The sequence below is a fragment of the Chionomys nivalis genome, chromosome 21 (assembly GCF_950005125.1).
Source record: "Chionomys nivalis chromosome 21, mChiNiv1.1, whole genome shotgun sequence".
Taxonomy (NCBI): Eukaryota; Metazoa; Chordata; class Mammalia; order Rodentia; family Cricetidae; genus Chionomys; species Chionomys nivalis.
Genome location: NC_080106.1, coordinates 12,368,693 through 12,395,539, shown reverse-complemented (window position 1 = coordinate 12,395,539; position 26,847 = coordinate 12,368,693). Strand labels below are relative to the sequence as shown.

General features: G+C 46.5%; 2 protein-coding genes and 1 long non-coding RNA gene across 3 annotated transcripts in view; 1 reads left to right on the top strand and 2 right to left on the bottom strand.

Annotated features, from left to right (window-relative positions):
- Positions 1-1,281: 1,281 nt before the first annotated feature.
- On the bottom strand, positions 1,282-10,307 carry C21H16orf46 (chromosome 21 C16orf46 homolog). Its single transcript, XM_057753856.1, has 3 exons — positions 10,105-10,307; positions 3,796-4,043; positions 1,282-2,330 (listed from the first exon to the last, which is right to left on the bottom strand). The coding sequence occupies exons 2-3, from the start codon at positions 4,003-4,005 to the stop codon at positions 1,311-1,313; spliced, it is 1,230 nt and encodes a 409-aa protein (XP_057609839.1). The 5' UTR covers positions 4,006-4,043; positions 10,105-10,307; the 3' UTR covers positions 1,282-1,310.
- Positions 10,308-10,444: 137 nt separating this feature from the next.
- Positions 10,445-26,847, top strand: part of LOC130863781 (uncharacterized) — a 78,110-nt gene continuing 61,707 nt past the window's right edge. Inside the window, exon 1 of the long non-coding RNA XR_009055751.1 lies at positions 10,445-10,954. This is a non-coding gene — a long non-coding RNA (uncharacterized LOC130863781). The remainder of the gene's footprint in view (positions 10,955-26,847) is intronic.
- Gcsh (glycine cleavage system protein H) lies at positions 15,319-25,571 on the bottom strand. The gene is made up of 5 exons (XM_057754063.1): positions 25,348-25,571; positions 20,870-20,949; positions 19,392-19,455; positions 16,912-17,043; positions 15,319-16,072 (listed from the first exon to the last, which is right to left on the bottom strand). The coding sequence occupies exons 1-5, from the start codon at positions 25,484-25,486 to the stop codon at positions 15,975-15,977; spliced, it is 513 nt and encodes a 170-aa protein (XP_057610046.1). The 5' UTR covers positions 25,487-25,571; the 3' UTR covers positions 15,319-15,974.

Genomic DNA, 26,847 nt, shown 5'->3' with positions numbered 1-26,847 from the left:
TGGTTCAAAACTACCTCAAGGCCAGTGTGAGTTAGATGAAACCAAAATACCACAAACTATGAAAACAAAATAAAACCTAGGCTGACAGACAGGATATTAGAGACCAATTCTGTAAAGCAGATGTCTGTAGTCATATTCTGCCATCATTGAGGAGATGGGAAAGTCTAAGAGTTCAAGTACAGCCTACTCTAAGCAATTCAAAGTGTGATTACAAAGCAGTTTAATGATTACTGATATCACAAAATGGTCAGAGCATCTGTCCACATAGAAGTACCACTTGGCATTAAAATATGCTTCATTTACATATAATATACAATTTAGGGAGCTATGCAAGGGTGAAATTAAGATGAGGGTAGCAGGAAGTCAGAAGGGAAAAAGTAACAGCCTCATTCCCTAACTGTCTAAAGCCTGAGAGTTCCCAAACAGAGGGGCAAGTTAAGATGGTCACAATGGTCAGGAACCTTTTCTCCCCAAACAACCCGTTATTCCTAACCTGCTCCCCACCCAGGCTGGATTTGATTCATCTGTCCCAGGCAGAGATTAGCCTGCAAGCTGCAGTGTGCGGATGTGACCTAGGCAGCTGAGGCACTGGACCATATTCCTGAACGTAATGCGAAGACCCGGCACCTTGGATACTGGGATGCATATCCACTTGGATGTGGTTGGATTTTCCATTCTATCAAGTGTTTTACATCTTTGTTGAAAGAAAGAAGGCGGTGGCAGCTACCTGTCTCAGAAGACAGGACAAGCCAGCACTTACTTCTCTAAGCTCAAGTAAGGCTCTGCTGTAGGCAGAAGCCGCATCAGGTGGCTTCCAGGCTATGAGAGTGGGGGCAGCACAGAGTGCCTTCCCACACTAGGCCTCCCACCAGGGGAGTCACTGAGCAAGGAGAAGGCCAACACAGGCTGGCCTAACTGAGTTTTGTAAATGGCTTAGCAGCAGAAGGTGAAAACTGTGGGTTCTTTTGTTTTTGATTGGTTAAAAATAAAAAAGTGTCTTGTATAGCCCAGGCTGGCCTCTGGACTCTGCCATCCTCCTGCCTCATCTCCCAGATGCTAGGATTATAGGTGTATGTCACCACACCTAGCCCAGTATGGTGTTTTTGAGGCTGAATTCAAACTCATTCAAATCTGCTCAATTTCCTCTGGTTCTGCTATTAAAAAAAGGGGGGGGGTGAGGAGTAGAGAGGATAGAGAAGGGGAGAGGAAGACTGAGGATGGACAGGAAAAGGAGAGGGTGGGAGAGGGGAAAGGGGGAGACAAATGAGCTGCAGGCAGTACTCATTCCCAGGAAACTATATTGTGACCAATCAGAGGACTCTGTGCGTGGAGACGGGGATGACAACCCTGCTCACTGTGAGGGATGGCAAGAGAGGTTTGGGGAACATTTTACTTGCTAGCGCCCGGGACCTGCTTTCCTGCTTAGCCTCCCCAGGGATGTGTCTGGGAGTGTTCTTAGGAGGTTTGGATTCCTTGCCTTTGAGTCTGCTTCTGTAGCTTGGCATTCCCTGTTTTTGCAAAACCTGCAAGGTGGCAAGATAACGGATGTTGTCGGGGTTGGATGGATACGTAGAGCTCTTCTGGGGCAGGAGGGACCAGCGCAAGCAGCACCTCTGGGACTCTGCCGCCAGCAGGTGTGTCCGGACCATAGGTGGCGGGAAAGGCAGTTGCTCGGTGACCTTCAGGTGGCTGGCCAGCTCGAAGTGTCTCTTTTCTCCTTTCCCATCGACTGTTTTCAACCTATCTGGACAAGCCACGCACTCGTCCTTTTCTCCCTTTTGTGCCTTCTCTTCCGGCTGCCAGAAAATATTCCTGTCCTTCTTGCTCAGGACATCCAAGCTGTTGGGGGTACAGCTTTTCAGTGGGGGCAGAACCACGAGGGCCTTGGATGCGAGAGAGTCGGAGGTGGAGAGGCCCCGGTCAGTGCTTCCGCAGGGGTTTCTGCAGGTCTTGCCACTAACGGTCTCGGGAATGGCCCACTCTTCCATGCACCAGATAAATTCCTTGATTTGCAGGCTTTTTTTTTCTCCATGCAAGTATGTGGGAAAGCAGAGTTTCGTGGGCTCTCTGGAATCAGTGCTGGGGTCCTGGGAGGGGCTGCACCAGTTCTTCTCGGGGCTCCAGTTCTTCTCGGGGCTCACCTTAGCCACAGCACCGGCCTCCAGTTTCCCAACCTCTGAGAGGGAAGAAGCCTCCAGACTCCCTTGGGAAAGACTCATACAGAATAAGCAGTCGCTGCCTCCACCAGTGCTTTCTCCTACCCTCCCCTTTTTCACTTTCTTCTTTGACCAGATGCAGGCAGTTGGTGAGGTTCGTCCCCAGCCGCGGACCTGCAAAGAAAGCAGCATGTTACCCCCTTGCCAGCTGTGCCAGGGCCTTGCCTCCTCCATTTGGGCTACACTCCTGTTCTCGCAGTCTTATTTGAGCCACATTTTTTTTCTTAAAACTGATTTATCTTAAATACACATACAGAAGACAGACAGACAGGCATCTTACCATGGAGACTAGCTGGCCATAAACTCACAATACTCCTGCCCTCTGCTTCTGAAAAGCAAACAAAACTCCCAGCCTTTACTATTGCAGCCTCACGAGAGCAGTGCTATTCCAGCCGTGGATGCTAACTTCACTGCTAGCCAGGAGTGGTTGTTTCTGAAGCCTGGGCAGCGGCACCTGTACAAAGCCACGGGACTAGCTACGGATCCCTTCAGACACAGTTCAGCATAGCGCCGTGGACCCAAGCTGCCATTCCCGTCCAAGGATTCCTTGGACTATCAATCAGTTTCCCAAAGGCCAGGAAGATGGCTCAGAAAGGCTGGAGGGCCAACGAGGAACAGATGCAGTCCTGGGAACCCAAGATTCCTGAGCGCCCAAGGTACAGCTATGCCTACCCACCCCTGGAGCCCCTGGCTGCAGCTGCCATCTAAAAACAAAGGACTGTATCTGTGATGAACATCATCCTAAGTAGTTAGGGATCGCTCATCTGAAACTCAAATGGGGCAATCTGTATTGTTGGTTGTATAACCTGGAAACCCTGCATTTAATCTTGGATTTGACCAAGTTTCCCTATTATTTACAATTTTTTATTTGGAGAGAGACAGAGATAGAGAGAATGTGTGTGAGTTCACACAGGCATGTATGATCTATGTGTGAATGAGCATGCCATGGTGTGAGCCTGAAGGTCAAAGGCAATGTGGAGTCGGTTCTCTCCTTCCACCTTACTGTGGATTCCAGGGATCAAACTCAGGTCTCCAGACTTGCACTGCAGCTGCCTCTACCTGCTGAGCCATCTTGTCAACTAAGCTTAGCCAACTAAGTCACAAGGCCCCACATTCTTCATGAACTTGTGCTACCCAGGCACCTGCCTTACAGTTTCAAATGTCGGCTTCCACCGCTCGCTCGCTCGCTCGGAGAAGGCACAGGACTCTAGAGAGCAGAGAGGATACAGCCTACGGGTCTCTCAGGTGCTGAGCACGGGGCTGGAAATATTCCGGCCTTCTTTGTCCAGTTACTGGTCAAGTGATCTCTGTGTACCACATTTTACCTACTGGGTGCTTCGGCACCCTCACTCACAGAGTAAGCCCCAGATGCCTACAGAGGTGTTGAAAGAAGAGTTAAATGCTGACTTGTCCGTGGAGAGCTGTCCCATCTGTGCCTAGGAGTGCACACGGCTGTCACTCTATTTCACTTCTGCCCCAAGGCTCCTATATTCACGCCAACATTTTTGGTAACATAAACTACTTTGGAAAAAGACCCGTAGTAAAGACCCAAGGGAGAAAGACCCAAGAAGACACTTACGGCTTCTTCCCACCCAGTGCCGATGGCAAACTCTTTGACCCGCTCATCCTCTTCCAACGTGAGGTCGCTGACACCGAGAAGACAGCAGACGTGATTCCTTTCGTTTCTCTCATCTGGACAACTTAAAGTCTGCATGGTTTCCTCTGCGCCTTGAATTTTCTCATGTTCGTCATTTTCTGCAACAGTCTCACTTTCCTGACAGAGATCCATTGCTGGGGTGACTGCTTATAGTTTTTAACATGTTCTTCCTGCAACGTCCAATTCAACTTGGTTTTAATATTGATTTTTTTTAAATCAGGTATCTCAAGTGAAATATTTTAATATATTCAGGAAGACTGAGAATAAATCTTTCAAAATGACCCGTTTCCAACTGCTGTCAGAAAAGATAAGGCTAATTTTAATTAAAAACTAATGTCTCTCTTTTTTTTTAAACTTTTGTGTGGGTGAGGTAGGGGTGGTGGGAGGACATGCCACAGCGCTCTAATGGAAGTCAGAGGATAATGGTTCTGTCTTGTCTTGTCTTTCTTTCTTTCTTTCTTTCACACACAGTGGCTTAGAATCATCAGACTTGTGAGGTAAGTGCGCTGACCTGTTGAGTCATCTGTCAACCCACAACTGATGAATTTAATAAAGACCAAAGAAATGAAGACACCTGGAAGACACTAGCATCGGCTCTACCTCTGGTTGCTGTGACAGAGCTCACAAGGGATGCGGTTCTACATATGACATTGTTAATATCAAAAGAATAGTGGGGACTCACAGACTCCCAGGATTCACCTGTTCCCAGAGCCCTCAGAGTTGACTGAGGTCCACAAACTTCTGAGGAGCCCAAGATGCTTTCCCACAGTGGGTAAGCAGACACTTATTTCTCCATGTTTCTGCCAACACTTGCTGCTTTGTTTTGTTTTAAGGAAAGCAGAGTGGGAGGGAGAGTGGAGCATGTGATCAGCCAGTTCCCTAGGCTCCCTCTGCCCAGCCACATCACTTCCCGTCTCCACCTCCCTAGTACTGTGATTGGGTGTGAGCCACCACCTTTTGGCTCTGTTTCTCTTTTTGACTGATTCAATCTCGCGTAGGCCAGGGTGGCTTTGAACCCACAGAGATCCGTCTGTCTCTGTCTCCCGAGTGCTGGGATTAAAGGTATGGGCCACCACTGCCGGGCCTCTATGGCTAACTAGTGTGGCTAGCTCCGCACTATGATCTTCATGCAAGCTTTATTTGTTAAAGTCCAAACAAAATAAAACCGCATATTTAGCACCGTGCCTGCATGTGCTTATGTATTCTTGGTGTGTGCCTAGTGCTGGGGAGGCCAGAAGAGAGCACTGGACTCCCTGGAACTACAGTTCTGGACAACTGAGCCTCCATGTGGGGTTGGGAATCGAACCTGGGCTCTCTGCAAAAAAACAAGTGCTCTTCACCACACTGCCGCCTCTCCAACTCCTCTAATGTGGTTTTGGGACAGAGTTGGCCTTAAACTTGAAGCAAACCTCCTGTTTCTGCTTCTGTGTGGTTTCTCACAAATTATATGCAGCTTTCCTCTAAAATGCAGAACTTTGTATAGCTATATTTTCATTTTTAATTTTTTTAATTTGTATGAGTGTTTTACAAGCATGTATTGTATAGCATGTATGCTTGCCTTGTGTGCTAGGAGACCAGAGGAGAGCACTGGATCCCCTGGGCTGGAATTATAGACAGTTGTTGGCTACCATGGAGGTGTTGGGTATGAAACTCTGGATCCTCTGTAAGAACAGCCAGTGAGTGCTTTTAACCCCCTTAGCCATCTTTCTAGCCCTTATTTTCCATTTCTTAACTTATTTTTTGTTTTGTTTTATTTTTGTTTTCGAGCCAGGGATTCTCTGTATAACAGTCCTAGCTGTCCTTGCTTTGTAGACCAGGCTAGCCTCAAATTCACAGAGATCCGCCTACCTCTGCCTCCTGAGTGCTGAGATTAAAGGCGTGTGCCGCCACCACCCTGCTGCCACCCAACTCTTCACTCACTTTTTTATAGATGGCTTCTTGTACCACAGACTAGCTCATGCAGTAAATTCATGAATCGCTGACCCTTCTGCTTCAACCTCCACATGTGTATATGTCTACTCAGGTGGTCAGTGAATGTGTGCACGGGAGTGTGCACATCAGGTGTCCTGCTCACCTGCCTTGCTCCCCTAAGACAGTCTCTCATTGAACCTGGAGCTTACATTTTCAGGCTAGACTGCCTTGGCTAACAAGCCCGAGTATTTCACCTAGGCTAGGCTTTAAAAGATGGCTCAGGCAGATAACACTTGCCACACAAGTTTAAGGAACAGAGTTCGGATCCCCAGTACCCACCTAAAAAGTCATGAGTTGTGTGATATATGCCTTTAATTCCAGTGCTGGAAAGGCAGAGTCAGGAGTGGTGTAGGAGGTTCTTCTGTTCATGTGTTGCTTTCATTGGTTAATGAATAAGGAAACTGCCTTGACCTAGCTGATAGGGGCAGAACTTAGGTAGGTGGAGAAGACAGAACTGAATTCTGGGAGGAAGAAAGCAGAGAGAGAGAAACCATAGATCCTCCGCCAGAGATGGACGCCAGTTAGAATCTTTGGTAAGCCACTACTATGTGGCAATACACAGATTAATGAAGATGGGTTAAACTAATATGTAAGAATTAGCCAATAAGAGGCTAGAACTAATGGGCCAAGCAGTGATTTAATTAATACAATTTCTGTGTGGTTATTTCGGGTGTAAGCTAGCCAGGCGGCCAGGACAAACAAGGGACCCTCTCCTTGCAAAAAGGAGGATCCTTGAGCCGGGCGGTGGTGGCGCACGCCTTTAATCCCAGCACTTGGGAGGCAGAGGCAGGTGAATCTCTGTGAGTTCGAGACCAGCCTGCTCTACAGAGCTAGTTCCAGGACAGGCTCCAAAGCCACAGAGAAACCCTGTCTCGAAAAACCAAAAAAAAAAAAAAAAAAAAAAAAGGAGGCTCCTTGGGGCTTTCTGGATAATCAGCCTAGCCAAAATCTGAGAACTTTGGGTTCAGCGAGAGAACATGTCTCAATAAAAATAAGGTGGGTGAGGACTAGAGAAATGGCTCAACAATTAAGAGCATTTGATACTCTTGCAAAGGACTCAGGCTTGGTTTCTGGCACTGAACCCACAAGAACTGGCAACTTCACTTCCAGCAGACATGACACCATTTTCTGGATTCCGCGAGCACCTGGCAGGCCCATGGTGCATATACGTTTAACCAAAACACTCGTATACATGAAATTAAAATAAATAAGTCTTCAAATTATATAGATATTTAAAAAAAGGTAGAGATTGAGGAAGACGCCCAAGTCAACCTCTGGCTCTCTGCACACTTGTACACACTCAAGTACATCCGAACACAAACACACACGACACACATGGAGTATGACTGTAGGTCAGGGGTGGAGAGCACTTTATAGACTAGGAGGTGCCTATGACTGCAGAACAGCCTCTCAGAGTTGTGAGGTTAATCCTGGAATCTAAAGCCTCAAACAAGAAGCACGCATATTTATATTGGCCGGGGCCATCTGATGTAAACAGCACAACCTTCACCAGTTTGGGGTTTTGCTTTTATTGTTTTTGTTCTTAAATTTATTTTTATTTTATGGACACTGGTTTCTGACATGGACACTGCATGTCTGTCTGTCTGTCTGAGGGTGTCAGATCCCCTGTGACTGGAGTTTCAGACAGTTGGGAGCTGCCATGTAGGTGCCGGGAATGGAACCTGAGTCATCCGAAAGAGCAGTCAGTGTTCTTAACCACTGAGCCATCTGTTGCTCCAAACCCTCTCGATTGTTTTTTTTTTTTTTTGTTTGCTATAGAGCTCAGGATGTCCTGGAACTTGTTAGCCTCGAATTCATGATCCTCTGGCTTGTGTCTCTGAAGTGCTAGGATTACAGGGGTGCAGGGGTAGGCCAAAACAAATTCAGCTATAGAGTTTTAATAAGTAAATAACCCTAATCAGGGCTAGAAACATAGCTCAAGTCAACAAATGGTTGCCTCATATGCATGAGACCTGGATTTAATCCCCAGCCACCAGACAAAATGCTAGGTATGACGTCATGCATTTGTATTTCTGATACTGGGGGGATAGAGATAGGAGGATTCCTGGGGTTTGCTGATCCAACGGTGAGCCTTGGGACCAGTGAGAAACTCTACGGCAATGAAAATTATTAAAAGTCACTACGTAGCCTGCAGAATCTCCAGAGAAGAAATGGGTTCCAAAGTCAGACTTTGAAACTGTGAACTGGGAACCATGCCTAGCCATGTTACTTAGTATGATGTAATACATGCTCCTACTCTCAGAAGTAAGACAGTCGGGACTGGATGGTAACACTGCCACCCCCAGCTCTTACGGCAGGAAAGAATTTTCTTCCACCTCTCTGCAACAGACTGCTTGTTATTCACTCTCGTTGTGCACAATGCAAAGATATTCAATAACAGAACCTATGTCATATGCCAAAATGCTCATTGTATGGAGGAAGCTGGGGTTTCTGTTCTACCTTGAGGATACATGGGCCTTGAGGATACATGGGCCAAATGTGTTCAGGACACAGAGATGCTACACCCCTACAGCAGACCTCCAAACACAGCAAACTATCAACTGATTGGTTTATGATTCAGAATGTGACTCTGATGTCTTACAGTTTGTCCTTTTGCCTTAAAACACCTTTAATTTGCCAGGGATGGGGGCACACATCTTTAATCCCAGCATAAGGGAGGTGGAGGCAGAGGCAGGCGAATTTCTGTGAATTTGAGGTCAGCCTGGTCTATACAGTGAAGTCCAGGATAGTCAGGGCTACATAGAAAATCAGAAAAAGTGCTCTACCTGGCTTTGAATCCCACCACCCACATGGCAGCTCACATCCATCTTTAACGCCAGTTCTCGCCCGTGAAGGCACACGGGCACAAGGTGTCAACACGGTGTCCAGACATACATGCAACAAAACACCATACACATAAAAAAAAAAATCAAAGAATGAAAAAAAAAGGAGGACATAGATACAGTTTTGTAAGAGGAGCACTTGAACAGCACACACAAAGCACTGGGTTCCACACCCAGCAAACAGGCATGACGAAGATGTGCGCAGGAGGATTAGACGTTTAGGTCATTCTTAACTAAAAATTCAATTAGCCTGAGGTACGTAAGGCCCTATCTTTTAAAAAAAATAATGTTAATTCCTATCCCGATGATCAACTCCATACGAGCAGAGGCTACCTGAATGTGTTGAGGAGTGTGACACCTGCCCACTTGAAGAAAATGTTGGGTGATCAATTATGTCTGCCCCCAAAGTAAAGTGGCAGTGTGCACATTAGCCTTTGTCAGGGCAGCCAGATTAGGACTGACTAGCTGGAGATCCCTACATTTGACTGACACAGCCCTAATCTATCAGCAAGCACGGAAAGCAGGGTGACTGGCAAGAAACAGAGGCCCAGGTTACTGGTGTCAAGGCAGGCTGGTTCCCCAAACCTCCTAAACACCCCACCACAGCTTCTCATGGCTCTACACCTCATCTTACTAAAAGCTACAGCTTTAAGGGAATCGGGTATTGGGTATCAGGATTCAGACAGAGTGGAGGTGTGGTGGGACATGCCTCAACAACTCAGGAGGTTTCCAGCTAGCCTGGGCTACATAGCAAGACTGTCTCAAATAGACAAAACTAAATAAAAAAAATATCTTCCTATGTTAATTAACTGTGACATGTACCCTATGGGGGACAGCTGCCATAATGAAGCAATCCTTGAGTTCTTCCAAATTCAAGTAGGGCAGGTACAACCACCCTTAGAGATCAGGCCACTTCTATTCCAACCACTTACAACTCTCAACTCTCGCCTTTGTTTGTTTGTTTTTGCCCAGGGTCTCGATTTTTGGTTTTGTCAGGGTCTCACTTTGCCCTTTTCCGACTTTCGTTTCTGAATTCACGAGGTGCCTAGTCCTGAGAGGATGGCCTCCCGAAGGCTCCCAAAGCTCAAGGCAGGCAGAAAGTACAAGCCCGATCCTGGCGCCCAGACCGCATCTGGTTCCTTCCTTCTACTAGTGGTCCCATCACATTCCTTCCTTCCATCCGCAGAGCAGCTTCACCTCATCAGGCTCTTCCCCTTCCTCCCAGCGGCTCCTACAGTGCCAAACACGGCTGGTTTGCCCTAACTTCAGGCAGCTCCTGGGGGCTGCACCAAGCTCCTCTATGGAACCCTCGACCACGCCCCAAATGACCACGCCCATCAAACGGCTCCTCCCCCGAGGCGCGCAGCTTCCAGGCCCCGCCCAATGCAGACTCGCCGTCCCTCTTCTTCTAGTTTACCCGCTCGGAGGGTTGCTTCCTTCCTCGGTTCTGCCACCCGCCTGCCAAGTGTCCTGGGAACTCTTCCCCGGGGCGGGGACGTGGCCACGTCCACTCAGACTCTTTAACGGGACCGCGAGGGAAGGAAGGCCCAGAGCCGCTCGTCCCCAGCGTGCAGGCTAGAGCGGGGCTGTTGCCCCAGGTTACGGTCGCGTCGGGGGGCGGGCCGGGAGAGGGGCCGCTTGGCGGAAGTGACGTAGGCCTCAACAAAGCGGCTCCAGGGAGGTGACTCTCTGAGGGCGGGGTTAGGGAGCTTTCCCTCCCTGCTGCGCGCGCGGCCTCCAGCGGCACGTCGGGTAATGTAGGGCGCCTGTGCGTCGTGACATCTCTGCTGGGAAACTGCGGCCCGTGTGCTTCGAGGGTTTCGCACTGTCGACGTTGGGCAGCCCAGTTGCGTCGCCTTCAAGAAGGGACGCGTCAGAGGCCAGGCAAACAGTATCTGCAGATTTGGCCCTTGTCCCTTCGCGCAGAATTGTCCCTTCCTTCTTGAGATCCCGCTAGTGCTAGTGGAACGCATGCCCAGAATTTAATGAAGAAGACTCATTTTCTATTTGTGTGCTGTGTGGCATGGTGCGGCCTCGCAGTCCTGGCGACCCTCCTTCAAAGTCTCCGAAATCAACCAGAAGAGGATTTAGGGGCGTGCCTTCCACGTCGGTTTAGTTCTTTTCGGTCCGCCCACTTTTCTGGGACAGTAGCAGAGAGCACTCGCTGAGCTTTTGGCCACCTCTCAACCACACTGCTCTTGTTGCCTCTGAGCACTGAAAGACAAACCCCAGGCTGGGAACCTATACCTGAAGTGAAGCATTGAGTGGTAAGTCTAGCCCCCCAACTTAGGTCTAGTTCCAGGGCCCCTCTGCTTTCTGGTTTAAAAAGTATTCCTACAGGAGGGAGGACAGGAAAGCACCGTGACTCAAAGACGGTTGGAAAAATAGCTACTAATGACTTTTTTACAGCATTAAAGGTAAAGACGTGATTGATGTATGTGGTACATTATTCAGTGAGGTTGGAGCAGAGTCCTCTTGTAGAATATGACTACTTGTTAAGATATTTCCATATATATATATACATATATACATATGTATGTATATATACACACACACATATTGCTATCCCAATACATTTCATAACATAGAAGTAATGGTATGATGCATTTCTAAAATGTTTATATGTATACTTAGATTTATTGATGAGGATGTTTTTTGCTTGTGGATACGCATGTGCCAGGCAGTAATAAAGGCATGCTAAAAGTTAGCTATTTTATTGTTTCCCAACACTCATGAGCAAACCCAGGGCTTCACTCTATCACCAAGATGTGTCTCCGTTCTATGTTGCCTATTCTGGTCTCCAAGTCCGTATCTTCCCTCTGTCCTTGAGTACTGGAATTACAAGCATGTGCCACCAGACCTTGCCACTCAACCATAATTTTTACACCTGAAGGTGGACGCTTTTAAATATTACAGAAAAGCCCAGAAATTTGGAAAACAAACAACAAAATTTGCAATCTGCTGAGGAACTGTCTAAGGTCTGAAGCACTGGAGCCTGTGCCGAGAGCCCTCTAGTGGTTCCACTAAAAACCAGTATGGCCAACCTTAGAACTACCTTCAAGGTGGTTTTTGTGGGGTTTTGTTGTTACTTTGTTTTTTTTGTTGCTTCTTTTTGTTTTGACTGCACATGTATAGGTGCACCACTTCTATGCCCGGTGCCCATAAAGGCCAGAAGAGGAACTGGATCCTCTGGACCTAGAGTTTCCAGTGTTCGTGACCCTCCATGTAGGTTCTGGAAATTGAACCCAAGTGTTTTGGAAGAGCAGACAGATCTTTTAAGCACTGAACTATCTTTCTAACCCCTATTATATTTCTGAAATTTTAAATCTTTGAAAAAATTCTTCAAAAAATGACAAAGAATAAAAAAAGCAGCCGGGCGGTGGTGGTGCACACCTTTAATCCCAGCACTCGGGAGGCAGAGGCAGGCGGATCTCTGTGAGTTCGAGACCAGCCTGGTCTACAAGAGCTAGTTCCAGGACAGGCTCCAAAACCACAGAGAAACCCTGTCTCGAAAATAAAATAAAATAAAATAAAACCAAAAAAAAAAAAACAACAACAACAAAAAAAAAAACACAAGGCAAAGCATTGTCCGGGGAGACGTAGACTATTTTGGTGGCTGGAATCCCTTGAGGCACAGAAGGGGCCAGGTCCTGCTCCCACCTCCAGGCTTCCATAATTAAGGTTACTAGCCCCTCAGGGTGGGAGAATGGCCAGGCCCTGCTCTACAGGAAAAAATCCCATCCATCCCTGAACCTGCCCCAAGATAAAGGGACATAATCCTTCCAAACCCAGGCCACTCTGGAAAGTGTGTATGTCTGTCCTCAGGCCCCCACCCCCCACCCAGCAAGAAACTATATAAATCTGTTCTGCCCAGTTCTCTGCTGCTTCTTCCCCAGCAGAAAGCAGCCATCTTCCTGGGGCTTTTATTCCCGATAAATCTTGGGTGAGGTTTGTTGTATGGTGTGACTTTGTGGTACCCTTGGCTCCCAACTGCCAGGATACCCTCTCTCAGAGCTATTAACACTTACAAAGGTGGTCTTTAGTTAAATCCTCCATACCAGCCTGGGCTACATGAGAGTCTGTCTCAAAAATACAATACAAATCAGGAGGTGGTGGGCACACACCTTTAATCCCAGCACTGAGGAGGCAGAGGCAGATGGATCTCTGTGAGTTTGAGAACAGCCCAGTCTATGGAGTGAGTTCTGATAGCCAGAACTACACAGAGAAACCCTGTCACAACAAACCAAGGAAAGAAAGAGAGAAAAAAGGGAATGGAGGGAGAGAGAGAGAGAGAACTACTACAACAACAATTTTAAAAAACCAACAAAAACTCACAAGAACAAAACAAAAACCACCACCAAACATCAAGAGGATTGATGTTTTCATCAATCAAGAGGATTGTGATGAATTCAAGACCAGCCTGGGCTATAGGATGAGATCTTGTATCAGACAAAGCATTCAAGAAAAAGAAAATTCCACTGGCAAACTATGTTTAAGAGGGCTGGGGATACGGCTTCGTGGTTAGGGTGCTTGCTTGCTGTGCGTGAGCCAAAAGGAAAACGGAAAAGAAAAGGCAGTATTCTTTTGTATCACCGAAATGGTAGCAGAATTGAGTGTATATTCCAGATAGTTGAAAAAGAAGTTAGCATATGTTCTGCTCACTCTGTGTTTGTATGTGTGTGTATGAGAGGGAGAGAGAGAGCACGCGAGCATGTGCCTGGAAGATAGAGGTGTCTTTTGCCCTATTTTACTGAGATAAGGTTTCTCAGAACCTAGAGCCCCTCCTGTCTCCCTACAGCCATATTTGGCATTTCAGGTGGGTCCCATAATCTGAATCCAGGTCCTCCTGCTCTCACAGCTAGAGCTCTCTCCATCGAGCCATCCCCATCCTGATTTTAGACTCCTTTTTACTACACATGAATTCTGACTCGCACATACATGAGGTCAAGTAAGAATTTTCCACTTATCCTCTTTTCAGGCATAAGATTTCGAAGCTTTTAAAACCTTGTGTGTTCAGATTAGAACAGGAAAGGTAAGAATCCTGCCCGTGACCAGTCTGTGTTCAATGCCTTATCCACATCAGCTTTCTTCTCTGTGAATTGGGGTATAGTAATAGTTGGTTAGAAAGATCAACAAACACGTAATTACCACCTAGTTCCCAAGCAGTAAGGTTAATTAGCCTGACTGTCAAGTACACAACAGTCAGCCATGACACCTCAGTGTTTTTGGCGAGGATGCCAAGATAACCTTGTGGCAGTTGTTTGTCATCAGCAGTGTTTCCCGAGTGCTCTGCTCTCCTGAGGAAACTGCTCCTTTGCTACTCGCTCACCACCAGATGTGTCTGTCTGTCTCTCTGCTGGAGTCCAAGGAATACAAAGGAACAGTTTACCTACTTCTCCTTTGTGTTTGTTGGGTGGTGGTGAAGTTTGTGTATGTCTTTGTGAGCTTGTCTGGGCCCAGGCTGACCAGGGGATCTGTAGCCAAAAGATGACCTTAAACTCCTGATCCTCTTGCCTCCACCTCCTGAATGCTGGGATTATAGGCTTGAGCCCCCAAGTTTAGTTACACACATTTGTGTGCATATAGCCACCCCCAGTGAGTGTTTTTATAATTGACTACGTTAGAGAATATGCCGTATTAGCCGTCTGGAAATACCGTTTGGCAGTAAGTACACTTGGCTGTAAAGGACAGTTATTAAGGCCGTATCAGAAAGTTCCAGTGTCTACTTATCTCTATTGGATGGAAACCTGGGTATGACTTAAACTCACCCTTCCTGGCCAGTCTGCCCTGGCAGGTAAGCACGAGTGAGTTCTTTCCAATCACAGCAGATTGCCAATGCTAAGAGATTCTGGCCAGCACATGGTTCCTCATGCCTTTCATGGTTAAGGTGTATGTTTCTTTTTCATTTTAGATTTGTGTGCTCTCTGCCGGGATGTATGTATGTGCACCTTATGTGTGCCTGCTCAGAAGGCATCAGATCCCCTGGAACTGGAGTTAGGGACAGTTGTGAGCTACCACGTGGGTGCTGGGAACTGAACCCAGGTCCTCTGCAAGAATGGCAACTGCTCTTAACTGGTGAACCCTCTATCCAGGCCCTGGCTGTAGTGTGAATTCTAATTGGTCTTAATAATAAAATCCCAGAGTCAGGTATTAGCATGTGAAAGCTGAAGGATCAGAGAAGCAGAGCAGCAGCCACTAGTTCTTACTTCTACAAAATCCTCAGACCAAAAAGGGCTGATGAGCTTCTGTCTCCTCCCACATTATATTCTTCCCTCTACCCAGCCATATCACTCCTGTCCCCACCTCCCTAGTGCTGGGATTAAAGGTGTGAGATCCCAAGTGCTGGAAACAAAGGTGTGTGGTCTCCATGGTTAAGTTAACTAGTGGCTAGCTGCGCACTCTGATCTCCAGACAAACTTTACTTGTTAGAGCATAAACAAAATATCAGCATACCTGGCTTAATTATTTTTTAAATAATTTCCCATGACTAGGCAGGGTACAGCTATTGATTATAAGACACTACACACACACACAAAATAACTTTATATGAATTAAAATTAGCCCTTCTAAAACTAGCAGTCACTAAATGAAACATTAATATCCAAATAAAAACCAAGACGAACAAAGAGGATGACTGTTTTATTTGTTTCTCACTGCGTTGCAAAGCCAGTACTTCATAGAGGAAAAACATGGCAGCCAACGCAGCACGTGGTAAAATTACGACAGTGCTGTCCTGCACCTGCCACTGTACGATACTTTCCTGTGCTCCCAGGCATTGCCAATGAGAAGACACATGAAGTCTTTTAGCCAAAATCCAGTGGTGGATGTGGGCAAGTTACAATATTATGGGAGATTTATAACACTGTTATCGTGAATTACGGAATTCTCATAATCACTGAGTAGGATCTCACCAAGTAACTCTGGCTGGCCTAGAACTTGTTAGTAGACCAGGCTGACCTCGAACTAACAAGAGATCTGCCTGCTGAGTGCCGGGATTAAAGGATAGGTTCATCACCAAACCCAGCTTCATAACCATAGATGATCAAGAATTCTAAACACCAGAGCTTAACCCCTCGTTTAAATACCTAGCATGAGGATTATTAAACATATGTACATTGTGTTTATCTGCACCCATCAGGAAGTTGGGTTTTTTAAGTAGCACTGTAGAGAATAGTTTCCTTCCATCAGTATTACTAAGTTACTTCAAATCTACTATCCTCCACTAATTTAAGACAAGCATCCTGGAGCAGGTTACCCCACAGTTCTGTTGGGAGTGGGGTACCGTGTTCACTCCTCAATGGATTTCACATACTTTTCATAGGCTTCTTCACTCATTAGATCATCCAGCTCTGAAGGGTCACTCAGTGCCATCTTGATCAGCCAACCTGTAACCAAAACAGAACTTTGTTTCAAATTGCCTTTTTCGAAAGTTAAACTCATTCAAAGCGTAAATTTCCAAGTCCCTCAAAATAAACAGTGCCCTCATTTAATTGATGCTGTTACTCTAATATATATCCATTGTTTGTTCAATAAATTTTAGCCCTAAGGAATTAGTGGGCTGGGATGAGATGGCTCAGTTTTTAAGAGAGCATACTGCTGTAGCAAAGGACCCACATCAGGTGGTTCACAACCATGTATAACTCTAGCTCAGGGAGTCAATGCCCTTCTCTGGCCTCAGGGCACCTGCACTCAAATGTAAATATCCCTATACAGGATACATACATGCATACACACACACACACACACACATTTTAATTAAAATACTTTAAAATAAAACCTTGGGGCTGGGGAAATGATGGCTCAGCAATTATGAGCACCTCCGCATACACATATACAAATCTATATTTTTTAAAAAGGCATACCAAACACTGTAACTATTGGGCTGTAGAAAGACCTAGAGCCAGGCATGGTGGCACACATCTCTAATCCTAGCACTTGGGAGGTAGAAGTAGGAGAATCTCTGTGAACTTGACACCATCAAGGGCTACACAGAGAGACCCTGTTTCAAACCACCCAATCCCCACCCTCATAAAAGAGAAAGCCCTAGAAAGTATGACGGGCAAGGCAGCAGGCCAGAGAGAACCATGACCAAATCCTAATGTTGCCACTTATTGGCTACATGACTCTTTAGTTACACTGTGGAGTCCCCGTTTATCTGCAGAGAAAACCACAGCTGGCATCTTTCAACAGGTTACCATAGGGCAGAAACTGAGCAACAACGTACCATCTTCATAACAGGATTTGTTGACGAGCCCCGGGTTTTCTGCAAGAGCCTCGTTGACTTGGGTCACCTCTCCCGACAGAGGGGAGTAGAGTTCACTGGCGGCCTTCACACTCTCCAAAGCACCGAACTCATCTAAGGGGAAGCAGTGAAAGAAAACAGTTAACACAGGGTGTGGTGATGCCTGCAGTCACAGTACTGGGGACAGAGGCAGGAGAATCAGGAGTTCAAGATCACCCTCAGCTACACAGGAAGCTGGAGGCTAGCCTGAACTACAGAAGATCCTGTCTCAAAAATATAAACCTATCAAACCAAAAAACTCTTTTAAAAAGAGTTCCCTTGAGATGGCTTAGTGGGTCAAAGTGCTTGTTGCTAAGCCTGAAGACCTGAGTTCGATCCTCAGTACCAAGGTACAAGAAGAGAACCCCTGACATCCCCCCAAATAAATAATGTTATAAAACAATTTAAAGACACCTCCCATACAGCCATGACAAAAAAATTCTGAATTTCTTTCCTTTTGATTTTTCGAAACAAGGTTTCTCTATGTAGACCAGGCAGTCCTAGAACTCAGAAATCTGCCTGCCTCTGCCCACTGAGTGCTCGGATGAAAGGTGTGCACCACCATCCAGTTCTGAATTTCTTTATTTAAACCATAGGTTCTGTTGGGGTTGTATGAGAAAGGCATAAATGGCTGCAGCAAAATGAACAGACACGTTCTGCACCCAGTGAGTAGCAGACAACAATGTGTCTGAACACCAGTGTGCTGACGTTCAGTAAACATAATTCTTTCAATTTACCACCAGACATGGCGTCACATAGCCTGGTCTCTGAAGGAGCCTTAAACCTTGTGTACATAGGACATCCCAAGGGACTTGGTAGTGCTGAAAGAACTGTGCCCAGATTGTAACTATAGACCACCCCCAGGGAAACTGTGTTTTAAAGATTACCTAGTAAAATGGAAGCCAAGTGTCTTAGTTACTATTTTCTTCCTGTGAGACACCATGGCCAAGGCAACTTACAAAAGGAAGCATTTAACTGGGGGCTTGCTTGCAGAAGGTTAGTCCATTATAACCATGGCAGGGAGGGTGGTGGCAGGCAGGCTGGCATGGTGCTGGACCAGTAACTGAGAGCTCACATCTGATCCACAAGTACTGGGATTAAAGTCATATGCTACTACACCCAGGTTTCTTTTCTTAAGATTTTTATTTATTTATTATGTATAGTGTTCCGCCTTCATGTATGCCTACAGGTCAGACAAGGTCACCATATCTCATTACGGTGGTTGTGAGCCACCATGTGGTTGCTGGGAATTGAACTCAGGACCTCCGGAAGAGCAGTCAGTTCTCTTAACCTTTAAGCCATCTCTCATGATGGCTTGGTGAGATTTATTCTAGTAAAATAAGGTTGGCTAGACATAAAGAATAAATCTGTGTTTTGGGGTGAAGTTCAAGGGCCCCTGTGGCAGGAGTAACATGTACCTTACTGCTTAAATGGAAGCTCTGGGGTAGACAATTACACAAGACTGTTTGACCCTCATAAAGACTAAAATAAACACCAACAAACAAACAAAATAGGACGCTGGCAAGACAAGTGGGTAGAAGTGCTTGGTGACAACCTTGACAACCTGAGTTTGATCCTCAGGTCCCACGTAATAGAAGCAGAAAACCAACTCCCAGAGTTGTATTCTCTGACTTCCACATACATGTCATGGCATGTACATTTGAACATACCACACAGACACTAAATTTAATTTCTAAGTCTTGTACTAATAAAACATTACTTCAATAAATGAACATCAGTTTGACAAAATTAAACACTCAGTAACAATCAAACTCTTTGCAAACAGAGAGGAACCTCAGCTGATAGTAAGCACCCATGAACTGTCTGTCCCCCAGCCAGCATCACATCTACTGATGAAACAGCAACTGCTTCCCCCTAAGATGAGGGACAAGACAATGACACCCATTCTCACCTCTTCTATTATAACATTTGTACCAGCCAGTGCAATAAGACAAGAAAAGGAAAATCCATAAAGACTAAAGATTGGCCGAGTCAGGTGTAGTGGCAACACCTGTAATCGGCACCTGACCAGAGGTTCAAAGCAAGCCTGAGGCCACCCTGATCTACACAGTGAATTCCAAGCAAGACCTTATCTCAAACAAACAAAATACATCTTTAAGCAAATTATGCTGTGAAACATGAATAAAACACACAAAAGAAGAAAATAAAGTCTCCAAAGCAAACTTAATGGCCTAAACATAGCCAGCTATGGTGACACATGCATATAATCTAACCACGCAGGGAGTTTGAGGCCAGCCTGAATTACAGTGAAACCCTGCCTATTTAAAAAAAAAAAAAAAAAAAAAAAAAAAAAAAAAAAAAGGCCCGAGCTGGGTATGGTGGCTTAGGAGGCAGGCAGGTGGATCTCTGTGAGTTTGAGGCTAGGCTGGTTTGTCACATTCCAAAATGAGAAGTATACTCACCTTGTTTTTTCAATTTTGTCCCAACTTCAGGCAGACTACAGTAAACAACATCTCCCAAAGCTTCCTAAAATACAAAAGCAACATAAAAGTGTCTAAGAAGTTGACCCCACCAGAGAACAGGAAAGAGAAACACCCAAATGCCTATATTTCACACATGAAGGGCTGCATGCTTTGCTTTTCTTTACTACACTGTGAACATGTCAAATGGGCAGGCGTGGTGGCATATACCTAAAATCCAACACTTGGGAGACAAGTGTAGGAGGGCTGTAAGTTCAAAGCCAGCCTCATGTACATAATGAGACTCCACTGCACAAAAAGACTAAAATCAGATGAGAGTCAGTACACCTGTCAGAGTCTAAGGAAGAAAGAACCCAAGTTCAAGACCCACCTTGGCTCTAGAATTGGCTCAAGGCTAGTGATGTAGCTCAGTAGCAGGGAACCTGCCTAGCACGTGTGACCCAGGGTTCAACCCACAGAAGTGCATAAATAGGAGTCGGCTCTTTCCCTACCATGTGTGTCCCAAGGACCAAACTCGGGCAGGCTTGGTGGCAAGCACCTTTACTTGCTGAGTCATCTTAGCAGCCCTGAAAATAATTTTTTAACTCGGGAGCTGCACTACAAGAAACAAGCCCTCTAGGCTGGAGTAACCCCAGGCACAAAGTGCATGCTCCAAACAAGACTCCCAGTTCTGAGCGCCTTGTGCTTTCCACCTCTGCAGTTTTCGGCCGTGTCCCAAATGGCCCTGCGTGAAAACTGGTCCTCACGACCTGCCTCCCATCTGCATCAGTGACTGACCCAGCTTTCCTCACACCACCCGGATGGGCTGGATCACACTCATTTCGTCAGTTGCTGTCGTATAGGTGATTCCCCTCGTAGATGAACAACCTGAAATGGGCCCCCTCCTTAGATGCACAGGGATGCCGGTGAAGGTATCAGAAACCCGGAGATCTTCCCAACAGTTATGGCCTACCTCGCTACACACATGCATCCGGTTGAAACCCCTGGCCATGCTACTGCTTGGCTTCTTTTCCTTTGAAAAGTATCTTAGTATGAGGATGGTGACATAGGATTATTAGTAAAGGCCAGCTGAATAAAAGGACTCTCTTTGTGTCCACACTGTTTATCTGGGTTTCCCGTCTTTGGTCATGTGGGTTTTCATGTATCTACAAGGGCACTCCCCACCTCAGCCCTTGAACTTGCTCTTCTTAACTTTTCGACACGAAACATTTCTTAAGTAATGTTCCCTACTTATAAGTGTTGACCAAGTACTGTTGTTTAGCCCAGGTGATCTCAAACTCACAATCTCCTGCCTTGGCCTGAGGATGAGGTAACAGGTCTCTTTTAACACCTACTTTACTTGTAACTTCCCCCGAAGGGTCTCTAGTAGAGCCCCAAAGCACTGTACCATTTCGTAAGGCAGAGATAATCCAAACGACTTGAGAGCAGACTGTTAGGAACACTTCAAGACAATCCAATACCTGTGCAAAATTGCTGATTCCCACTGTTCCAATACCATTCTCTGTGGTTATCCATTCGTGTTTCTCTGTGAATTTACGCACTAAAACAGAAGACCAGCATTTCAGAAAAGCAGCGGCATCGCTTCTTCAAACCCACTCCCGCCGCAGGGCGAGGCTCTCCCAGGACAGGGACCGACTTTCTGACATCACTCTGCAGTGGTCTAATGCCCAGTAAAGAACAGCAACGGGCCAAGACAGGGCATTCTTAAAACACATTTTCTGTGTAGCCACAAATGCGCTGAGATGAATGTTGTAAAAACTGGCTTTTTAAAAAAAGATTTATTATAGAAACAGTGTTTTGCTGCATGTATGCCTGCAAGCCAGAAGAGGGCACTAGATCTCATTATAGATGGTTGTGAACCACCATGGGGTTACCGGGAATTGAACTCAGGTCTTTTGGAAGAGCAGTCAGTGCTCTTAACCTCTGAGCCATCTCTCCAGCCCATAAAAACTGGCTTTTATGTATGCATGTGCAACTACATGTGTGCAGAGTCCACGGAGGCCAAAAGAGGATGTCAGATCCCCAAAACTGGAGTTAAAGAGGATGGTGCTGGGACCCAAACCCAGGACCTCTAGAACAGCAGCTAGTGCACTTAACCACAGAACCATCTCTCCAGTCCCGAGAGCACATCTTAAACGGAACACCTTGTACATCCCCGGCCTTATCTGTTTGAACATATCAGCCTACATCACTCAAAAGATTTCAGAGCGTACTTCCTGAGTTCATTCTATGACTATAGGTCTGTCTTCAAGAAAGAACTCTATTCTTCTGGATACAGGCTTGGGGTCTGTGGATGTCGGGATGAATACAGCTGACTCACCTGAAATACCTGGGCTGAGGGGGCAAGATTACAAGTTCAAGGGCCATCTACAAAGTTTAGCTGGACATAGCGGCATGCGCCTGTAACCCAGCACTTAGGAGCAAGAGTTCAAGACTATTAAGATGGCTCAGCACTTAAGAGCGCTGGCTACACTTCCCAAGGAACCTGGTTCAACCAGCATCCACAGGGTGGCCCATAACCATCCTTAACTCCAGTCCCAGGGGATCTGACTCCCTCTTGTGGCCTCTACAGGCACTGCATGCACATCGTGCACAGATACAAATGCAGGCAAAATACCCAGAGAAAAGTAAATAATAAAATAACATTAAGATGATATATATATATATTAAAAAAGGAACAATCTTTAAAGGACTGAGAATGTAGCTCAGTAGATCACTTGTCTACCAGGTGGGGCTCTGGTTCATTCCACCAATGGGGGAGGGGGATTGATTTACACAGGGCACAGTGAACTGTAAAACACCTGTAACTGTAATACTGGGAATGCCAAGGCAGGAGATCAGCTGAGTCTGAGAGTTTAAGGGAGCTTGGGCAACACAAGACCCTGTCTCAAAAAGAAAAAAAAAAGATTTGAGGCTAAAGAAATGGCTCTGCAGTTAAGAGCATGTATTTTTTTTAACAATTCATTTTAATTTTATGTGATGTTTTCCTGCATGTATGTCTAGGATGTCAGAATCCCTTGAACTGGATCTACAGACAGTTGTAAGCTGCCATGTAGGTACTGGGAATTGAACCCAGGTCCTCTGGAAGAGCAGCCAGTGCTCTTAACAGCTGGGCCATCTCTCCAGTCCTGTATGTGTTGTTTTTGCAGAGAACCTGGGTTCAGTTTCCAGCTTTCACGTGGTGGCTCGTAACTAGTTTCAGTAAGTCTGATGACTCTCTTCTGACCTCCACGGGCACCAGGCATGCAGGTGGTGCACAGGCGTACATGCAGGTAAAACATCTATAACATAAGTCCTTTAAGATATAAAAGCCAGCTGGACAGTGGCGGCACATGCCATTAATCCTAGCATTTGGGAGGCAGAGGCAGGGGGATCTCTGTGAGTCTGAGGCCAGCCTGGTCTCCAAGGCTACAGAGAAACCCTGTCTCAAAAAAACAAAAACCAAACCAAAAACAAGATATAAAAACCAAGATTTCTTTAATCCCAGCACTTGGGAGGCAGAGGCAGGCGGATCTCTGTGAGTTCGAGACCAGCCTGGTCTACAAGAGCTAGTTCCAGGACAGGCTCCAAAACCACAGAGAAACCCTGTCTCGAAAAACCAAAAAAAAAAAAACAAAAAAAAAACACCAAGATTTAACCTAAAAAAAGGCAATGTGATTCTTAAGGTAGAGTCGGCTAAGGTACTGCACCTTAGTTGTAAAGTTGCAAAGACTGAAACAGACTTTCTGAAACAATTGTAAATTGGCCAAGTTCTTAAAATTCTTCAATTATTTAAGCCTGTCCTAGAAAAGATGATTATTGTTGTTTAAAGAAGAAAATGGGCCTGGAGCTCAGTGGAAGAGTGCTTGTCCAAGCCTTGGCTTCAGTTCCCAACACTACTAAAAAGTGAAGGAAAGGGAATTTGGTCAGAGATGATGTGTAGTTATGTGGCTCAGCTTTCACTCTCTATAGTCTACAGCTCACTGATTACCAATCACGAGAGGCTCAAAACCAACAGTGTCTGACTACAAGGGTCGAACAGTTACACACACGTGTCACCTGCTAACACTGAGCATTTCTACTCTGGCCTCAACTTTGCAGCTGTACGTGGTGCCCACAGCATTCTGAGCTCAGCACAACTAGGCCCACTTGAGTTCAAAGTCCATCCCATCCTTTTAGACCATGCATGCTGCTTAGGCTAACCACAGGATGATTCCAATTCTCCATTAACCCTTGACCCCAAGGTCAAAAAAAAAAGCAGATAAGGTAAATGATTACTTTCTTCCTAAGTCTTGAGAAACAGCGGTTGAGGCCTGGGGGTGTGGCTTAGCTGGCCATGTGCTTGCCTATTTTACTATTGCCTGTATTAATGAGGTACCTCTAGGTTCGGTCCCTGGCGCTGTGTAACTGGGTGTTGTGGTGCTTGCCATCAAGGTCAGGAGAATCTGAAGTTCAAGGTCATCCTCAGCTAAGTGATATCAGGCCTCAGGGAGCAAAAACAAACCCACCGTTTATTAAGGGCCTCAGAAAAACAGCTGTAATTGAAGTCAGCCTTTCATTCCCCCCCTTTCAGTTCTCAAATACACAGCCTATTTTATCTAATACGGCTCACAGTTTGTTATGTGTCCATATTAGTCACGTGATACACACTAATAACATTGCTTGGCGTTTATCTGTCAAGTGGCAGGGCCTTCATTCACTTCTTCCTCCAGGTAACTCTGAGGTTGTTATTGCCTCCACTGTTCTAATGCTGGGCCTTGGGCCCAAGACCACACAGCTGGAAGAGGAAGAACCAGAACTGAGTAATGTCTGTGTAATTTCCCAAGAGCAGCAAAAATAAGTGTGCACAATTCTGCCAGCTAAAAGAGGGTAAAAATAAAAACACAAGTAGTTAAGCAGACCATGGGAATTGATATTTTGGGCAATTTTTAACTAACTACCTGGAACTCCGCGTGTCGCTCAAGCTGGCCTGGGACTCACAGTGATCCTCCCTCTACCTCAGGACATTGTTACAGGTGGGGCCACTCACCAGGCCCAGTTTGAAATGGAGGTCTCATTTGCCCAGTGCGCTACCCCTGTACTCCAGCCAGCAACAGACTGATGTGTCCCAAACAGGAGAGAAATTTTAGCAAAAAAGGAGCAAACTTTGCACTCGACACCGAGGAATAACGTGATCAACATTCTGAGTTCGCCCAGATTTCTGACCCAGGGGACTCGCTGAGAGCAGCCGTTCAGATTTGTGCTGCCTGAATAGGGACGGCACAAAGGGCAGTTAGGGTCTCCGCACAGAAATAAAAAAAAAAAAAAAAAAAAAAAAAACTGTTTCCCAGCTAACTGTGCGAACGCGTCTAATGGGCAGGTCTCCCAGTTATTTCCAGCCCGTCAAATGAGCCTCTTTTCAGCCCCAGTACACATCAATGACTCAATTACAGGCGTCTGCAGAACTACTCTGAAGCCTAGAACACTTGTCCTTGTCTTTCTATAGTTCACGGCTGAATCTTCAACGCCATGCTTGGTTTTGCAGGGGGTGGTAAAATTCATTTCTGCACTTTTTGACTTTTCTTTCATTTATCTGTGCGTGCACTCAGTGCTAAATATTTTAGTAGGTGCTTTTCCTTAGCTTCACTTCGCAGTACCCCGTTGTGGTTCACTTAGCTAAGCACTCCACATTTGGGGTCTCGGTGAACCCAGATTTAAGCCACTCCTGCACCAGTGTGGCTTACCTGCAGGTCCAGCGGGCCTTGCCTCCCAGCGCCACCTTTTAACCGCGGTACAAAGTTTGCTCGAGTCCTCTCCCGCCTACTTTAGGAGGGAGAAGGGCCGCAGAACCAGGATTCCAAGAGCGAGAAGAAGGGCGGACAGGGCTGCAGTCCGCTCGTGCCGGGAGGCTTGGTTGTGGGGTCGCCTGACCGGCCGCTCGACCGCGGGCAGGAGCAGTGACCACGTGCCCCTCACTTACCCGACTGCACAGCGGATCCAGTGCGCAGCGCGCGGACAGCGGCGGCGCTCGGCACCCAGGGCCGCGGCGGGCAGGAGGCCAGGGCGCTGCGCAGGTTGCAGGCCACGACCCGCGCGCTCCTAGCCACTCGCAGCGACATGATCGGGGGTTCCTAGGGTAACCGCACTGCGCCTCCGCCACCGGGCGGGCGGTCACCGGGTGGGCCGGAGTAAGCCGAGCACCAAGAGCGGGGCGGGGCTCGGGAAAGACGCGCTCTAATTGGACAGCTCGAAGGTCCCACTTCGGATAGGACGTCGCGCCCGAGGGGGTGTGTGCCGGTAGAGGAGCAGAAGCCCGGATGGGGCTGTGTGAGAGGCGCGGAATGGCTGGGCGGGGAGGAGGCTGGGCCTCGCCGAAGGGCGGAGCCTCGCACCAAGAATTGGATCTTGCAAATGGAAGCACTAGGTCGGCGATCTGTGCATTCCCCTAAACTGCATCACCTCAGTGGCCAGAAAAGACTCCAGCAAAAATGGCTTTACTGGGCTAACACAGTATCATGCCATTAAGCCAAAAAGGTCCAGAGAAAGCCAAGCACTTTAAAGCACACAGTCACGCCTGTCTGCACAAGGTCATTCTCAAGGGGATTCATTTCATCTGAAGACCAGTGCGAGGCGTAGGTCAAAGTCACTCTGACAAAGATCATATTACTGGTTTTTTATTTGTTTGTTTTTGTTTTTGGAGACAGGGTTTCTCTGGAGCTTTGAAGCCTGTCCCGGAATTCGCACTGTAGACCAGGCTGACCTCGAACTCAGAGATCCAGCCTGCCTCTGCCTTCTGAGTTCTGGGATTAAAGCCGTGCGCCATTACCAGCAGGCATCGTATGCGGGTTTTTAAATGCTGGAAACAACCCAGGAAGCCTTTATTACTTTGCAGATGCCAAGAGGGTCAGAGACTCTTAAAACCAAGGAAAAGAGAGAATGAATATGCACTTTTTTCTTTTTTCTTTCTTTTTTCTTTTTGGTTTTTCAAGACAGGGTTTCTTTATAGTTTTGGATCCTGTCCTGGAACTAGCTCCTGTAGACTGTAGGAGCCAGCCATGATAAGCTAAATAGAAACAGACCACCCAAAGGAAGTTCTTTGCTTCCAACCATTATCACCTGCCACAGTAGGACTCAGCCATCGGTAAGTTTAGTAGAGGCCTGAGTCTCAGTAGTTTACCCTGAAGCAATACCAGGTTGCAGGAAGAACCACAAACTGAGATTACCTGAGCACCACCCAAGAACAGACCATCCAAAGGAAATGCCTAACGTTCCAACCACTGTAGATAGGATCAGCAGCCAGCACACTCACCAGGACACCCCTAGACAAATGTCAGCCAATCAGGGGTCCTGAACCCTCACCCCCACCTTTACTACTATAAAAACCCAACTCTAACTCGGGGCTCTCTGGTTATTCCAGTACGTTGGACATGAGGAAAGACCGAGTTTGCAAACATGCATAAAATAAAGGCTCTTTGCTTTT

Coding starts and splice junctions, on each gene's coding strand:
- Gcsh (XM_057754063.1), bottom strand. CDS start 25,486: ATGTCGCTGCGAGTGGCTAGGAGCGCGCGGGTCGTGGCCTGCAACCTG. Junction 17,044..19,391: donor GACAAAATTGAAAAAACAAG/GTGAGTATACTT, acceptor GCTTCCCCTTAG/ATGAGTTCGGTGCTTTGGAG. Junction 16,073..16,911: donor CAAATCCTGTTATGAAGATG/GTACGTTGTTGC, acceptor TTTTGGTTACAG/GTTGGCTGATCAAGATGGCA.
- C21H16orf46 (XM_057753856.1), bottom strand. CDS start 4,005: ATGGATCTCTGTCAGGAAAGTGAGACTGTTGCAGAAAATGACGAACAT. Junction 2,331..3,795: donor GCACTGGGTGGGAAGAAGCC/GTAAGTGTCTTC, acceptor CTTTCTTTGCAG/GTCCGCGGCTGGGGACGAAC.